A 17,937-nucleotide genomic window follows, 5' to 3' on the forward strand; every position below is an offset into this window, starting at 1 on the left:
CGACCTCTGATGCTAAAATAAGAAAGGGAATAAAGAAAGCTCATATAATCACCAGATATCATTCACTAGCTATCCTCTAAATATTTCAAAATTTGTCTTTACCGAAAATTCCAGAAAGGCCTACCTTGTTCTGTGTTGTTAACATTATTTTTTAAAGTTGATCTGAAATATAAACTACCTTCTTTTTACAAATTTCGTAATGTACATATTATCGAGATATTTTAAATAACAATTTTTAAAGATATGGTCTATGCGTGTAACAGACGTTTGAAATCATCTTGTAATATTATCTAATTTAATTTCTTCCTAATATCTTAAAGACCATAGCTTAAAATACTTAACCTCTTTTTATAGAAATGGAATGCTTATTTTTTAAAATAATGTCATTTCTATTTCATAAATACAAAAAGCATGAACGTTTACACTATACATATTTTTTATTATTTTTTTGTTGCTCATACAATTTTGTACGTTCATACAAATATTATCGCTCATAAGTTAAAAATTTGTATACTAACGAATCATAAAAAAATACATTTTAAAAAAGGTTTCATATTATATAAAACCTTAAATTTTTTACACACATTTAATTGATAAATAATAATCATTTAACAAAACTATAATCACTAACATTTGGTCCCCCATTGTTCTGGCACTGTCTTTGAACACGTTTATTTGGTTCGTTAATAAGAAATAAAATATGACCTATTTGAAGACATATAATTTGTATCTTTGTATTTTATTTCGTTTGACTTACCCATATCAGCTTCGGGTAAAACTGAAAGAAAAATGTATTAGGAATGTTCAATATCTCGCACACAAGTAATTTTTTGTGATAGCAATATACCTGACGATGTGTCAAAAACTCACATCACGTACTCCGGCTTGCAGATGTCTGTGGTCAAAAACTGCTGGAGCAATTTGATCCTTAGAGTAATGGGGACGGTGACGCCAGGAAATTCTGTAGATTATAAGAAGACCAGAGGAATCGACTTAATAGCGCTACAGTGAAACCTTATTTCCGAGCCTTTGATTTGATAAAGTCCAGCTATATGCTTCCGTTAGCTTAGGAAACCCTTGTTAGAGAATACATGATCTTTGAAATTAATTTTAATTCTTTTTTCTTCTTTTCAAAAAAAAATAAACGATAGTAATTACCATAAATTATATTAAAATATTTCATCAAACTCAATATAATTTAATTCTATTTAACGAAAATCAAAGCTGTGACAAACGACATATGTCACGTATTTAACGATAACTTGAACATTAATTTTAAATATAAGTGTATTGACTACATAAAATATAAAAAAATGTAACACCAATACAATCTGAACATGGTAATCCACTTTGGCCGTTACTGGAATAAGCTTTCAAGATGATATATAAATAACTAATTCCAAATACCTATTGCATATCTACTTGTTTATTATGGCAAAACTGAAATCCCTTACTTAAAGCCCTTACAAACTTATACACTAAATAACTATAATGAAATATTTATTCGTTCACGCTAGATAAACCAAAACACAATTTAATTTTCGCAGCCATTAAATAACGTACTTAATCCGAATACTGCTTAGTCAGTAAGAAGACAAATGGAAGTCAGTCCCAAAAAGACATCTTCCTTCTACAAACTATTAGCTTTCAGTCTGTTAATCATTATTTATTATTTTATTACCTTATCTTTCGTTTTAAATGCTCTCGATATTCTGCAATAATCGATCAGCAGAAATGAAGTTTGTTGTTAACTAAAGTCCTGTCTTACATCTTGGCTTTTTACATATTCTCCTCAACTGGCTAGATCTCATTTAAATGAAACTAATATTTTTCGGATATACTACGTGGATTTTATTATTTTAAAAAACTCCATACTCCCGACGTTTCGGTTACTTTTCAGCAACCGTGATCACGGCAGACGAGATGTGAATGTCTGTCAGTTGGTCCTTGTTATTCATCACCTACCGCCATCGATTTCTTAATTTTTTGGCGTACCGCTCTTTTTTTTTTTAATAATAAAATCCGCGTAGTATACGCGGATTTTATATCCGAAAAATATTAGTTTCATTTAAATGAATAAAACTCGCGAAAATCGTAGATCTCATTATGGCTAGATCTCGTTTCTAAATTAACCATTTGTATATACTTGTTAATATTATACAACTGAAATTTTATATCACTCAAGCTCTAAATTTTGATAAAATCAAATGGAAACGAAATAAAACAAGGTAATATACTGCTGAGCGGCATCAATGCTTCCTTACAATTATACATTACAATAAAAAAAATATTTAAAGAGAATTCTGTTGCATTCAAAATTATTAAAAACGTAAACCTTTAAATGGTTTACTATTCATATCATTTGTGCTACGTTAAAGCTAATAATGGAATTTTAGCATTGCACTCAATGGGATTTGTCCAAAATTCTAAATCTTTGATTCCATTTGAGCTATGAATTACACGAATGCTTACATAAAATGGTTTAATTTAATTTTTTAAATCACTTTTAAATCTATTTTTAATCACTTCGATGGAATCGAATTAATATTATATATTGAGGTTAAAACTCAAAATGTGTAGACTTTGCTTTAGAAAAAAGCCAAACTAAGCTTCTTTAAGTCTATTCGTTAACCTCCTAAGACATATTTATGTTTTTATTAATTTCAATGAGAATCCGTCTTATGTCAATCAGTAATAAATAAAGACACGAAACCATACACATTTATTACAGTTGTCCACCCCAACATAAGAATATTGACAATTTTCAAGTTACCACTGTTTACTTATTAATATTATATCTTAAGTTATAAGTCTCTTACTAAATATTAAATTGACATGATATGTAAGATGTTCGCGAATTCGTACTCATTTAAATGAAACTAAGTTTTTTCGGATTCTACGCGTTGTTCTACTATTTTGTAACTAAATAATACCGACGTTTCGGTTCCTTTACAGTTTACAGCAACCGTGATCACGGGCCGACGTGATAACAGTATGTGCCACTTTAAAATTAAAAAAAACTTAGTTTCATTTAAATTAATTGACATAACAGAAATAAAAGAGAAATTTTAATCAATATCATTATTTATTAAAATCATGAATATATGTTTATGTTTATTAAAAAAAAAATCCGTTTTAATAGCACTCGAAACAAATGCTTTGAATGATGTTCGTTACAAATCTGCCGGCTACAGAAACTTTCTTACCTTTGTGGTTCCTTATTGAATATATTTAATATTTTTAACTAGCACATTTTATAACATTATAAATAATGCAAATTTTTTAATAATTTCAAATATTGATAGTTGAAATTAGTTTGAATTTGTTCATCATAAATCTTGCAGTATTGCTTTAAGTCACAATTAGCCTGTACTCAAATTAATTGCACGAACAATTACATATGTTGGTATTAGTTAAGACCTGTGATATATACGACATAGAATAACAATCTAATTAAGCAAAGTAATCGCAGTATATACAGGGCGATTAGTACTATTCTATCAAGACATTATTGATGGATGTAGAAGCATAACAAATATATTGTACGGATGATGATGACATATCTGTCATGTCATGTCATCTGTTGGACTTTTATATTAATTTATCAATTAATATAAAAGTCCAACTTACTTCTGGATATTTTTAAGTCCCAATCACACTTTGAAAAAATAATAGTTGAATAGACGGAATCAACACAGGGTATCAAAGAAAGAGACAAATTTTTATAATATTTTAAATTAAATACAGTTTAAAATTAATGTCAAATTTAATTTAGAAAATAATTCAGTGATCATGAATTTATTGCAAATAATTTATTTTGAATAATTATCCTGATATATGTAATTGAATTTATACTTATCTTAGTCATTTAAAAAATAATAAAGTTTAATGAAACAAAGACTTAAAAAACTAGACAAAAACTTTGAGGTTGTGCAATATATAATACTATTGAGGAAATGGGGTTGAGGCCGCGGTTTTGCGAGCGGAAATGAAAAAACCCAAGTTCTTCCTCCGAATACACACGCACTTATCAATAGCCGCAGAGAAAATAAACTATCCCTTTAGGCTTACTGCTGAGTTGATGAAAGGTAAATATTTTATTATCTTTAAATAAAATAAATTCTATATTATTTTAAAATCATAATACTATAAACTAACTAACGATTTCTTTTTAACTATAAATGCTTGCAGCATATTTATATTATAGGTACTTATTATATTTTGATTCGTATAACACCAAGTCACTCTTCATATATGGCGTCAGGCATTGTATTTTAATCTGCTAAGACTGTTTAACCTTCCAACAAATTTTGGGGCTGTATTCACTAATGGAAGAGAGATAAGCTAATGATTATACGGGCAACGATGGCAAAATCTTAAGAGTTAGATTACTTTAAATACATATATGACGAAGGTTAAAATGTTTTTCAAGCATTTATTGAAATCTGTGTTTTAAAACTATTAAATTGTAATTATTGTCGCAATCATACCCTTGAATTAATTATCAATGTTACTTTATATATATATATATTGAACAATCGTATACTTTCCACATTTGTCATTTTCCATTACAAGTCCCGTTTCCTTATTTGCTTCCTACTTTATAGAAAAGAAAATAATGCTGAATACCATAAAAAAGCTTTTTATAGTTGATTCCTTATTTCTGTTAAATTATTTTATGTTGTAACCTTAAATTTAAGCCCATAAACTTAAAACACCATCCACAAATTATTTACTAAGTTATGGTAGAAATAAACATTAACAGGGTTTTCTTTTGCAATTTAACTTTTCTGAGTAGTTGAATATGATTTTATAATGTAGGAAAGTAAAATATTCAGTCAACGAAGTAACAACCGGAACTAAGGAAGGAAGCCGCCTATGGCTGCGGCAGTAAATCTCGAGCTGAAGGAAATGTGAATGATTCAATACTGACCTACCCGCTATGTTTACGAAGATTTCTTATTTAGCATAACATAATTTTGATGTTACAAACAAACATCCTAATTTCATTTATTTATATAGATATTATTATATTCATATCTTTAAATTTGTTAATGCATAAACTGTATATCTTTTTTATAATTTTTACAAAAAAACAAACTCAAAATAATGTATAAACCACAAAAAATGCTAACCAATTTTGAAACCAATTAAGACGAAAGGTTGTATACAAAATTGATTATGACTATAGCTTTTCAAATATTGATCAAACTAAGCTAAGCATCACTACAAGAGTCAAAGAACATATTTCAGATACTAAAAATAGTCGTGCGACGAAGACAGCAGTGTTTGTACCCACAGTGGACAAGCCAAGCCATTACATACGGTTTGACAAAACACAAATCCTCATGAATTATAGAACATCCTAATTTCAATAGAGAAGATATCTGGCACTATCTATCCGGGCATTATACACCTGGGGTCACCTCCTTAATTATATAAAATCCACGAGTACACTGCCAGGCCTCAAGATACAATAATTAGTGTAGTCTGTGTGCATTCAGAGCAGTACGCGAGAAAATCATGAAATAGCTAGTTGTAGATAAAAAATAGCAAGACTAATGACAGACACTTTCATGTCGTCTGCCCGTTAATAAGGTTCCTGTAATATAACCAATAGATAGATAAAAATATTATATAATTAATGCGAGTAATATATCCGAAAATCATAATTTTATTGAATGATCGTCCTTATTAGGTCTACGCGTTATCATCCTTATTAGATTATATTGTTTGTGTTTTCATAGGACTCCTTCATCAGATCCCGACTTGGTGACAATGGATCAACCTCAGAATATTGTATACTCTTATACTAACACAATAACTATGAAAATCGCATTATAACTGAAGGAGAAACAGCCTAACAAAAACATAGTTGAATTGAAAACTTCTTCTGTGTTAAAAAGTAGCCTAAGTTAAACTTTATACAATTACCTATCTGCGAGTGAAAGTCTCAAAAAATAAGTCCAATTATTCCATTTATTAGTCGGAACAAACAGACAGACAGACAGATCAACTGACAGACGGACAAAAAAATGTAAAAATGGTATTTTGTATTTCGGTAACAGATATATTATTTTATTTATGGGTATTAATTGATATGCGTTTTAAGACTATTTTTAATACTTGACATAAATTGAAAACTATACTATGTCTATTATATTCCTATATGAAAATCAATAAAAATGTTTGTATATTAGTATGCCATTTACGATATCGGTGAATATCAGTTTACGAATACGAATCATCCAATTGTTAGATAGTTAGATATGTATTAAAGTCTGTCTGGGAAGTAACATGTTATAATAATTTACGTGACATAGGGCTTTAATATATTCATGACAAAAGGTAAAACAATCTCAAACTGTATACAACTATTTAAACCTCTTTTCATAGTACCTCCTTGTATTATTTAAGCATAGAAACATACAAATACTCTAGGGAACATAAAAACAAACTATTTGAAATGTACACTGACTATAGCAAATAGTAAATTTACAAAATCCTTAGAAACTTTAATTATCAATATGATAAGAAGCCTTTCGTATTTAATAATATTTATTACCTTAAACTTATTAATTAGTACCTATTGTTCATCATATTTTTATTTTTGACTCTATTTTTAGTTTTTTCTGACTTTGATTTAATTATAGCTTTATGTTTATTGACAATGGTGATCCATTGGTGACCCATCACACATCTCGTCTGCCCGTGATCACGGTTGCTGGAAAGTAACCGAAACGCCGGGAGTATGTAGTTTCTAAATTAATAAAATACGTGTAGTAATCCGAAAAATATTAGTTTCATTTAAATGAATACTAGCGAAAGTCTTAGGTCTCATAACTAAAATACTTTATTTTTATTTGTTAATCTGTAGTATTCAGTGTAAAAAATTTATATTATGGAAGCTATCTATACATATTATAAAACAAAGTCCTTCGCCGCGTCTGTCCGTCTGTTCGCGATAAACGGAAAAACTACTACATCGATTATAAAACAGTTATCACCACTCGATAGCGTGATCCTCGAGGAAGGTTTTAGTATATAATTTGTTAAATTTTTGTATTTACTTGTGTATACATTAACGATATTTGTTGAAGATGTCGGGAAAACATGAGCCGTCTGAGAGCTTTTCACGAAAATGCTGCCAAAAGCCTTTGAGACATAACAAAATAATATATGGGGGAATTATGTATCTTATATAGGTCTACAGAAAAGTCCGCGGTGGCATATGTCTATACCTTAAGGTTAAGATACTATATAAATTTTACAACTTTAAATATTGGCATTCCTAAAGCGTTTATTGGAAAGCTATACATAAATACGGTATTAAGTCTTAACAAAATAAAATACTTCGTTTTCAAGCCTACATCAGTATCTATAAATTACTTTTTAAATAATTTAAATCGGGCGTACCGTTTGAACATTATCATAATATAAGTTTAATAATTCTCAAAATTAAATAGGCTATTTTATATTTTTTATAAAGAGCCCATGCGCAGCATTCTTGTGATTGTGGTACCTAGTTGTGAATAAAGTAAGATAATTTTTAAATATTATTTGTTAGACATACATGTAACTGTGTAAACTATGACTTGGATAACGCTGGGAGTTAATAAAACAATGTATAAGTTTATATATTTTAATATTACAAAGGTAACTTTAAATTCGTACAATTAATTACATGACACATAATCTTGATTTAATAAACATTTTAACATCACTAAAATATTTAAACTTAATTTTTTTTAAATTAAGCAACTCACATATAACACAGTGGTGTGGATGAAACAGATGTTAGATATTTAAAAATATACTTATTTTTAACGAATCTAGACATTACATTTTATTTATAAGACTTAATTTTTTATACAAGTTCAAATTATACAAGTGTAATAGGCACTTACCTGTCTCATGGACTTTCCTTCACAATTATTTTATTGTTTAACTAAATTGTGTTTACATTTGAACAAAATCAAAGCCTTATCTTTAATTACTCTCCATTTAATGTTGTAAGTAACTCAACATTTTAACTTTTAGTTCACTATTACAGATTAAATAAAATTTAATCCAGTATAACTAAAACAACAACTTCAATGTTTAAATTACACTAAATGACATTAATATTGTTATTGATTCTTTAAACTTAACAAATGCGTAGAAATTAGAGCGTTATTGAAATAAAATTTAAAAGTACCTTGACTATCAACGCGATTCTAACATACTTGATACAGAGACTGCAAACGAAGTCAAGCATTTGGTTTGCCTTTACATAAGAACAGTTTAAAAAACAACAACCTTCCCTTTTGAAGTCAGCTTAATATATGAATTATGAATAAAATAGCACAGACAAATTAAGTAAAAAACATTCTTCAACATCCGCCAATAACCATCATCATCCACAATGACCAGTCACCTGTAGTTCGGTTCGGTTCGTCACCGGTTCGAGCGACACCGCCTGGCGTATTCGGGCGCAACCTGCTGCAGCCACTGCGGTTGCACCACGGACACGTTGATTAAGAACGACCGCTGCGTATGCAGTAACTCCGTGTAGACTAGTGCAGGGTTCGCAGGACGTCCGTGCAGCACGCTGGACGGGTGCAGAGACGCCGCCGCGCCCGCACTCGTCACGTACCGCCCGCCCGCCCGGGACCACGCGCAGTTCGTGAAGAGACCGCTCAGCAGACACTTCAGCAACTGAAACATTTTAGAAAAATGAAGAAATACATAGTTTAATAATTTTCTTTGTTTCTTAATGAGTTTCGTCCTTCATTCGCGGTTTGGATAATAAATAACATTTTCTCAACCTGTATTATGGCTATATGTTGCAAAATATTATATTTTGTGTCTAGTTGAAGTGTTAGTTTGTATTTATTTTACGTTTTGCTTTAAAATTGTACTCACACGTAATACAAATTACATGTTTTATTTATAAAAGATAATTGACACTATACCTGATCCGTGGCATTTCCACAACTCGATACTGCCAAATTTAATCGCTGGCAAACTAGCAGTAACTGCTGACGTACATCAAAAGCGTAAGACAAATTCTTGTGATTCAAATAGTTTTCACGGCACCATTGCTGAAAAGAATTTTAAGTTTAGATAATTCAAAAGTATTCCATTCGTAGCAAAAGTCGACATTTACTTCTGCATTATTTTAGGTCAAAAATAAACAGTAAATATGTAACGGTAAATATGTCGAGATACCTTTTTAAGAGGCGCCTTACAGAACGCTCTATAAACGTTCAGAAGCGTGATATGATCTCCGAGAGGCGATATAAATTTTTGCTTTACTTTCAAAGCGTCTTCCCTTTTGTGTAATGGCGTGTGAAACACATTTTCGCTGGACATTACCGCCACCAAGCTCAGAGCCTGGAAATATATACGATTGAACCCGAGTATTAGGAGTGTGACCTTTTGATATAATACACCCATTAAAATTGTGATAGCACTTTAAAATATTATTAATGGGAGATGATATAAGAATTATGTAGTACTACATAGACAAAAATAATGTATAGCTTTAGAACTTTTTTTAATAACATTGAAAAATATGACAAAAGTTTATATATCTAGAAATACATTTGTTAATAACTTATTTAAAAGTCAAGTAATGTTATGATAATTATATAATATATATTTAAAGTATTTTTATAGACACTAAATTATTAATACATAGTGAAATTTTATATCCCGCTGATATATCATAATTAAATGCGGATTTTTTTCCTTAGAATTACCTCTTCCAAACATCCATACTCTGGAGCACATAAAAGGATCTTGGCATATTTTGGGTCTATTGGGAATGCCGTCATCTTCTTTCCGAGAACCGTTAATTTTGGATTACTTTCATTATCTACGGCACCTGAAACAAATTTATTTTATAATTGCGACACTATCTTCAAAGTAATTATCACCTGATTTTAAATAAAAATTTACCTAATTCTTTTAATAACAATAAAGCAGCATGTATCGAATCTTTCGGCGGCGTGTCTATCAATGGAAATGTCCCGGGATCCAAGCCAGTTGCTATCAACATCAGCACTGTTGACGTGAGCGGACAACTGAATAGAAAAATCAAAACTTCACATTTATAGTTACATTAACAATTTTGCGGACACGTTATGTCACTGTACGAGCTTTGCCTCGTCAGCTTTATACACCACAGTTTCAATATAATGTCCCGTGGGGTCTGCATAACAATTATATGCGAATATTTTTGTAATGAAAAATGATTGTTTTTTATGAAATTTACTTCGATAGTAAAAAAATATTAGTTTTCTACAAATATCTGTTTTATCTGTAATTGGTGCCTCTTTTGCCTATGGATATAAAATTGTAAGAATTTGGCATTTCTCCAAGGTCAAATAATGTTACAGTATTTTAAAGGGTACGCTACGTATTTTACACAAATTGATGTATTTAAGTCAGATTTAGAATCACACCAGAAATAACCAAAATAAATTTTAACTTGACCTTTCTAATATTATAAGGTTATTAAATATTAAAAAAAAACTATTTGTATTTGTTTGTATTGTCAAACTAAAGTTTACTCGTAAAGAAAAATCAAAAGATATATTTTTGTTTCTTTTATTATTAACATTGAATCGGAGGAAGTAATTTTGGAAAAATGATGAAAGTAATAAATTAAAAGATATAGTTTTAAGTAGATACCAAACTGGAGACATCTTGTGACATTGTGTAACAAGTAATGAATTCAATTACATAATTGAATTTTAATTGGTGACTTTCATTCCTTAATTTAGAGTGAGCATAGTACCGTTAACATGAGTTTGCATCACTAAAAAGTAATGTCAGTTTTTCATTCAAATAATTGACCTGCTGTTGTCTGTCAAAACTGATGAATGAATATGAAAACAGTTTTTTACTTAATTTTAGTATGGGTACATATGACGGTTGTTAAGCTGTTGCTAAGCTGCCATGGACTGTGCTCTTACGAGTTCACATCATCAAACTAAAAAACTAAGTAAACGAGAAATTTCCGCGGTTAATTCGACTACAGAAACCTGTCGTAGGGGTACTGTAATGTATAACTATGTGACGTCATCGTACCGTACTATTTCCGGTATGTTGTGTTGCCGCCTGCATTTAAAATCAGTGGCTGTGTATAGTCTGTAGGAGGCGCCGGCTGCAGTCCGTCCAGCGCGCCCCGCTCGCTGCCAGGAAGCCGCCTGAGAACACGGCACCACTGACAAACGCTCAGCACCGGTACGAGTACACCACGTCCTGTTACAAAAAAACAACTTATATATAATTTGCATTTACACTTTAAGAGAACTTTAAATTTCTGTAATTGGTCTAATAAAAAATATTTAGACACAAAGTTATTGGATTGTGGAACAAACTAAAATACTTTGCTGAAATATAGTTGAGATAAACCTGCTTGAAGCAGATAAGCATATGTTAATTTCTTTAATTTAATTTAAAAGAGAATAATTATCGTCTTAAAAGATATGTTAATATACCAACCTCTCTTTTACAACACCCGTATCGATAACATATCTTATTTCTGGTATCGTCACAGAAGCTTCAGCTATGTTTGTTGCTAACACAATTTTTCTCATTCCAGGGGGTGTTTTTTTCCATACCAACAACTGTTTAGCGGCGGGTAAACCAGCATATAGAGGACATACTCGTATTTGAGGACCAACAGTTTCCTGGAATTGAGAAAGCGTACTAAATACAAACAATAATGGTACTATACTCTTAAACCTATACAAACATACTATAACAATTATGAACTTACTTTAGCTATTTGCTTTATATTGGACATAACTGTTTCAATTTCTTCCTGTCCAGTTAAAAACACAAGGAAATCTTCACTAAAATAAAAAAGAAACATTATACATGTTTGCATATACAATTAATATTTTTTTTATAACAATGTTTTGACAATTTCACAGTAATAACTTACTTGGCTGGAGTTGTTGTATGTAGCTGGAATATTGTACATATAGCAGCATACTGATAATCCTCATGTTTAATCTTAGAGTGATAAATTGTTACAGGGTAAGTTCTACCCTCTAAGTATATAACAGGACAATTATCATAATATTTTCTAAAAGAATCCACATCCATTGTCGCCGACATAACTATAACCTGATCAGTATCAAATATATTTAATGCCATTTATTAAATTTAAAGAATTAATGATATAAATGACAAGTTAATGGTGAAATTGAGTACATGAAGAAATACATTAAAGTTAACATCAAATAACTTGTTAATTTTTTATAGCCTTTTACTAGACAATAAATAAAATAGCAATATTCATTTTAAATTCAAATAGTTAGTAAAAAAGATGGTAACAAAATTGAAACCTGGAATTTATAGATATTAAATTTTTCTATCAAGAAATTTTAAACAGACACCTTATACATGTGGCTTTTTTTTCTCAGAACAAATATTAATAATTTTGTAATCAATAAGTTATTGATGATTGCCGCAAGTTCAAAATGAAAGATCATACCTTTAGCGGATTTTGTTTCTGTCCATTTCTTTCCTTTTGGGCGAGTTTAACAATTCCAAATAAGACATCTGTATTTACAGTGCGTTCATGGGCTTCATCTAACACAATAACGGAATATTTCTTCAGCAATGGATCTGTTACAGCTTCTCTCAATAACATTCCATCTGTCAAATATTTTACTTTCGTTCTCGGACTTGTTACATCTTCAAATCTTACTGAATACCTGTGAAAAAATTTCACAAATTATATTTCTTATAGATAGGATTGTCTGACCAGTTATACCTATGAATATTATAAGTAAATAAATAGCTGTAAGCAATAATCAATAATCTGTGTAAAATATATGTATTAAATGAATTAAAAAAATATATATATATAAAGAAAAACTAAAATTTCTGTTCCTTATATATTTAATATTAGAATTAACAAACTTCAGTATTGATATATAAAATATCATTAGATACACACCCAACTATAGATCCAATATCAGTATTCATTTCAGCTGCCACTCGTAAAGCTAAAGTGATTGCAGCCACCCTTCTCGGTTGTGTCACAGCCACACAACTCTTACCCTCTAGTCGATATTCATGAATAAGCTGAGGTATTTGTGTGGTCTTACCACTTCCTGTCTCACCAATTAATATCATTGTATCATGTTTTTTTATTTCTTCTATAATTCTGAAATTTTATTTTGTATAATGTATTAAAAAAAAAATTAACTGACTTAAAAAGAAATAAAGTAAGATCAACTAAAGAAGGAAATAAAAATAATATATTAAGGACAGCAAGTATTGTTTTGAATAAAAGAGTTACACCTGGTTCGCACTAAATAAACAGGTAATGATTTTCTAGCTTCCTTGAGGTCTTCTGTGTTCTCTTTAGGAAAATTATTTTCAAATTTATTATTATTGGTTGCTCCATTGGTTGTCTGCTCTTTATCTTTTTTTGTGTTTGCGTTATTAACACATAGTTTTAACCTTTTAACTGTTAAATCGTTTGTAATTTTCGGTTTTTCTCTCCCTATGGAAGCGTACTTAGAATCCATTTTTACTTTAAAACGTTCTACATCGCTTCTTATGTCTTAAATAATCTATAGTAACAATCAAAACCTTAAAATTTGTATATAAAAGTACAATAATTAGGTTTCTGTTCTACATAACCTTAACGTTACTGAATTGAAAACAACAAAATAAAAAAATTAGAAGACTATAAATACAATACTACATTTAGTGTTGCCCGATTCGATTTAAAAATGCGTAGTTGTCGACCATAATTGTTTATTTAGTCTTCAGTAAAGAAAATTCAGATTTTTTTGTTTTTAACGGAGATTAGGAATACAAATATGTGTAATTTGCCAGATGTTTTAATAACATAAATCGTAATATATAAGTGTAATTAAGAATATATAAAACCAATAAAAACCAAGTGCTTCTATAATAATTATGCCACCCTGTTTTTTAAATCCACACCTAATTTGTTTTTATCAAAAAAAAAAGTTTCGCAGTCCTACCGACTAACATTGTGAGATTGCACTTGACACATGTCATATTATTGAAAGAAAATTTTAAATTTTGAATTCAGATTAAAATTTCTACAATTACACTGTTTAATTCTTATATGTGGAGATAAAAATTCAATTATTACGAAGTTAAGTGGTACTTTTTTCATACTTTTGTTCTAAGAAGAAAATGGCATCTTTTTCAAGAACAGTTTTTAAAACTTTGAAAAAAAATAATATTTTACAATATCGTACATATGTTAATCCATTTACGAGAACGTGGAATATTTTAAGCAAAGAAGCTAAATCGGGTTTCAAAAAAAACTATGACTATGACATAGAGCATACAGACATTGTTGTAATTGGTGGTGGTTTCATAGGATCTTCTGTAGCATACTGGTTGAAAACCAAAGCAGGAGAAGGATTATCAGTAGTGGTTTTAGATAAAGATCCCATAGTAAGAATAATCCATAAATACTGAGCACCATGACATTTAAGTTCTTCAATATAAAATAATTTTTTTTTTTTATTATTTCAGTACAAAAAATCAAAAAAAATATACTCCCATGGAGTTTTAAGTCAACACTATTCCTTACTCGAAAATATTTATCTTTCCCAATATAGTGGAGAATTTTTAAGGAATATTAAGGAACATTTAGTTGAAGGAATTGACATACAATTTTATCCCCATGGTTATCTAACCTTAGCCAGTGAAAAGTATGCAAATAAACTAGAGAATAACATGTCATTACTTAAAGAATCTGGTATAAACAATAAACTTCTGACAGTTGAAGAAATACAAAGGGCATATCCATGGATTGATACAACTGGCATTAAACTCGGTATTATTTTATATAAATTTACTCTCTAAACAATTTGAAATACAAATTTCATTTAAAGAATTTTTCATTTTTAGGCTGTGTAAGTACAGAGTCAGAAGGAATTTTTGATGCCAACGCCTTGCTCAATGGCTTTATAGTTAAATCCAAACAATTGGGTGCCTGTTACATTCAGGGTGAAGTTGTAAGTTTTGACATAGAAAGACAACAGGATGCCTTAATGGAAGGTGTGCCTCCTGGTTCATATAAGAAAACAAACACATTGACCTATAAAGCTGAAGATGGGCAAGAACGCAACCTTAAATTTGCAATTTGCATTGTTGCTGCTGGTCATGAATCACACAATATTGCAAGACTCTTGAAAATTGGGTTAGGTGATGGCTTATTACAAATTGGTTTGCCAATTGAAAAACGGTATTAAAACATTTTATTATTCATGATATTTATAAATCTAACATATTATTTATTTATTCATTTATATTTTAAGGGAGTACAATGTGTATTCTATAGAAGAAACAAACAATGATGTGCCTGCAGATTTAAATAGTCCTTATGTAATGGATACAAGTGGTTTATGGTTGATAAAAAATGGTTTGCGCAATAATGTAATGTGTGGTCAAATCCCTAGCTTTTTAAAGGACAATGATATATCAGTCCAAGAACATATGTTTCGAACATCATTAACAACTAGATACCCAAAATTATCAAAATCTAAGGTAAAGTTGCAAATTATGTATAAATATATGTAAGTTGAATTTTGCAATACTTTATTCGCAACCTTTGGCCAATTTATTCAAAATATACAAAGAGTTTTGGGTTCAATGCCTATGGTTTCTATGCCTATTGTTTATCCCATATAGTTTCTCAAAGAAAATATAAATAAATAAATAAATAAATTTCCTTACAGTGAAACTTAAAATCCTGACCAAGACAATTAACAGGCCATTTGGCTATTTGACTTTAATTACTGAAAACACACTCAAAGCATCTGTTACTAACTCTAATCAAGAGTGACCAAGTGCTATTTTAACATTAATTTATAACATTTTAGGTAAAACTATTGTCAAAAGAAATTGTTGATTGCAATACCTATGATGATTCTGGAATATTGGGAGCCCATGTATACCATAACAATTTAATCTTTGCTACTGGTTTTGGAAGACAAGGTGATTTTCTTTTAATTTTTATTTATATATTAAAGCCTAAATACAATTCACATCATTTTAATATGATAAAAATGTGAGTAATTTTATTTATTTTTTTGTTGTAGGTGTACAACATTCACCTGGAATTGGAAGAGCAGTGGCAGAATTAATAATTGAAGGCCAATATACAACAATAGACCTAACAAGATTTGGTTTTGATAGGTTATTAATGGATGAACCATTAATAGAGTCAAATATGTATTGATCAAGTTAATAATAAAATTTGTTTGTAAAATATGTTGAGTACACTTAAGTTTTAACTAATGTAAATAATGACAATAGCATAATAATAATGACTTGTGTGTATGTATTATTTTGTATTAAAATATATCTAAAGGTTGTAAAAGTTATACTATCTAAAAAATAATGAAATCAAATTCAAAACTAAAAGGGTTTCTTCATGTAGTGTCAATGCACCTTAAATGTAATAAAATAAACAATTTCAAAAACAAAATGAACAAAATTCTTTATTCACAAATTACAACCATTGTTTCATGGATGTGAGTTTTTAATTATGAATTATTTAAACTGAGCTGGAGGAGTTGCAAAAAGGGCTCCGCCTTGTTGAGATGCTGCACGAGAAGGTGCAAATCCAAGTAGCTTCTGAATATTTTGCCTAAAAATTGATAATTAATATATATATATATATATATATATAATCTAATAACATATAATTAATAGATTCAAATATTATTACCTTATGCTCATAGTGCATAAAATGTACAGAAAAATGAATGAGCAATCTGTGAAGTCATCTCCAGGTAAATTACGGTGACTGAGACCTTGGATCCAGGATATTGGGTGAAAAGGAAGCTTTGCTACCACTCTACCATCAAATCTGAAAGATGTATAAATCATTGAGCATAAGATCAAGACATACATTGAGAATATTTTTTATTAAATTGTATACCTACATGTTATTAAACATGCTCAGTAAAGCTGTAAATGCAAAACCAATGGCAAACATGGATTTCATTTTAACAAGGGACAGGTCCCTATTATTATTTTTCAGCCTCTCCTCTTCACGTTCAATTTTTTTCTTATGTTGCTTATCCAAAGAATCACCATGTGCTTCTTTTCTTTTCTCCACTAAAAGTGAAATAGTCAATTTAATATATGGCCTACTTAAACATTTGAATAAGGTGCTTCGTTAGTGTAAAATTAAAATTGTATAATACCATCAAATATAATACTAAACTTACACTTCTTACTTTGGCGCTCAACTTCTACCTTTAATTTTTGGTATTTTTCAGTTCTATATACCAATATCCATGTAAGTCCTGCAATAAAATAGAAGCGAAACTTTTCTAATACTTAACTTTTTTTATTTTAATATAAGACAGCATTTTTAATTTAAAAATAAATGTTCCCTTATAATCATGTGAAATCAAAGAATCACCTTCTCCCAAGAAAGCAGTACATACTGAAATAAATACTATCAATAAAGGATCACCCCACATTTTTCTTTGCTTATATTTAAATTTTAAGCTACAAAAAAATCTTATTTGAAAAAAACACTTAAAAGGTTTACAAAACAATAATTGAAAAATATAATAGGGCGCAGGAACGAAGTGATAAAATTTTTAGATGACAGTGACTGGAGCCCCGAAGGTTTCGTCGATTGTCAATGTCATTTTAATTTCTCTTTGAGCTTATAATTTTAATTGTGACTTCAGTCAAGACTGTTAAATTTTATTTCATTCAAAAGTTAATCCTGGATCGTGTCTCCTCCATTCTACACGATACTAGTAGAATATTCAATATATGTATTGTGCACGTCTTTGCACGGATGAAGGCCATATTATAAAAAAAAAAAATGTTTTAATGTAATCGAGGTGGTATTCTATAAATAACTATTACCTATATTCCTGTAAAATTTTAAAACTAAATAGATAAATGGAA

At 29.6% G+C, this 17,937-nt stretch overlaps 3 protein-coding genes across 3 annotated transcripts; 1 reads left to right on the top strand and 2 right to left on the bottom strand.

The window, feature by feature from the left end:
- Positions 1–7,628: 7,628 nt before the first annotated feature.
- On the bottom strand, positions 7,629–13,694 carry LOC116779617 (ATP-dependent RNA helicase DHX33-like). Its single transcript, XM_032674000.2, has 12 exons — positions 13,309–13,694; positions 12,962–13,171; positions 12,494–12,716; positions 11,939–12,123; positions 11,771–11,846; positions 11,494–11,681; positions 11,077–11,250; positions 9,943–10,067; positions 9,744–9,868; positions 9,211–9,375; positions 8,955–9,083; positions 7,629–8,697 (listed from the first exon to the last, which is right to left on the bottom strand). Exons 1-12 carry the CDS (start codon positions 13,536–13,538, stop codon positions 8,437–8,439), a joined length of 2,091 nt encoding a protein of 696 aa, XP_032529891.2. The 5' UTR covers positions 13,539–13,694; the 3' UTR covers positions 7,629–8,436.
- A 327-nt stretch (positions 13,695–14,021) lies between these two features.
- LOC116779686 (FAD-dependent oxidoreductase domain-containing protein 1-like) lies at positions 14,022–16,489 on the top strand. The gene is made up of 6 exons (XM_032674084.2): positions 14,022–14,448; positions 14,530–14,833; positions 14,908–15,244; positions 15,318–15,546; positions 15,882–15,996; positions 16,101–16,489. The coding sequence occupies exons 1-6, from the start codon at positions 14,182–14,184 to the stop codon at positions 16,238–16,240; spliced, it is 1,392 nt and encodes a 463-aa protein (XP_032529975.2). The 5' UTR covers positions 14,022–14,181; the 3' UTR covers positions 16,241–16,489.
- LOC116779687 (calcium load-activated calcium channel) lies at positions 16,476–17,648 on the bottom strand. Its single transcript, XM_032674085.2, has 5 exons — positions 17,435–17,648; positions 17,238–17,315; positions 16,950–17,124; positions 16,733–16,873; positions 16,476–16,651 (listed from the first exon to the last, which is right to left on the bottom strand). Exons 1-5 carry the CDS (start codon positions 17,493–17,495, stop codon positions 16,555–16,557), a joined length of 552 nt encoding a protein of 183 aa, XP_032529976.1. The 5' UTR covers positions 17,496–17,648; the 3' UTR covers positions 16,476–16,554.
- Positions 17,649–17,937: the final 289 nt, after the last annotated feature.

This window comes from Danaus plexippus, chromosome 2 (genome assembly GCF_018135715.1).
Source record: "Danaus plexippus chromosome 2, MEX_DaPlex, whole genome shotgun sequence".
NCBI lineage: Eukaryota > Metazoa > Arthropoda > Insecta > Lepidoptera > Nymphalidae > Danaus > Danaus plexippus.

Coding starts and splice junctions, on each gene's coding strand:
- LOC116779617 (XM_032674000.2), bottom strand. CDS start 13,538: ATGGATTCTAAGTACGCTTCCATAGGGAGAGAAAAACCGAAAATTACA. Junction 13,172..13,308: donor GTTTATTTAGTGCGAACCAG/GTGTAACTCTTT, acceptor ATAAAATTTCAG/AATTATAGAAGAAATAAAAA. Junction 11,682..11,770: donor ATATAAAGCAAATAGCTAAA/GTAAGTTCATAA, acceptor TCTCAATTCCAG/GAAACTGTTGGTCCTCAAAT.
- LOC116779686 (XM_032674084.2), top strand. CDS start 14,182: ATGGCATCTTTTTCAAGAACAGTTTTTAAAACTTTGAAAAAAAATAAT. Junction 14,449..14,529: donor TTTTAGATAAAGATCCCATA/GTAAGAATAATC, acceptor TTATTATTTCAG/TACAAAAAATCAAAAAAAAT. Junction 15,245..15,317: donor GGTTTGCCAATTGAAAAACG/GTATTAAAACAT, acceptor TTATATTTTAAG/GGAGTACAATGTGTATTCTA.
- LOC116779687 (XM_032674085.2), bottom strand. CDS start 17,495: ATGTGGGGTGATCCTTTATTGATAGTATTTATTTCAGTATGTACTGCT. Junction 16,874..16,949: donor CTGAGCATGTTTAATAACAT/GTAGGTATACAA, acceptor TACATCTTTCAG/ATTTGATGGTAGAGTGGTAG. Junction 16,652..16,732: donor TTATGCACTATGAGCATAAG/GTAATAATATTT, acceptor ATCAATTTTTAG/GCAAAATATTCAGAAGCTAC.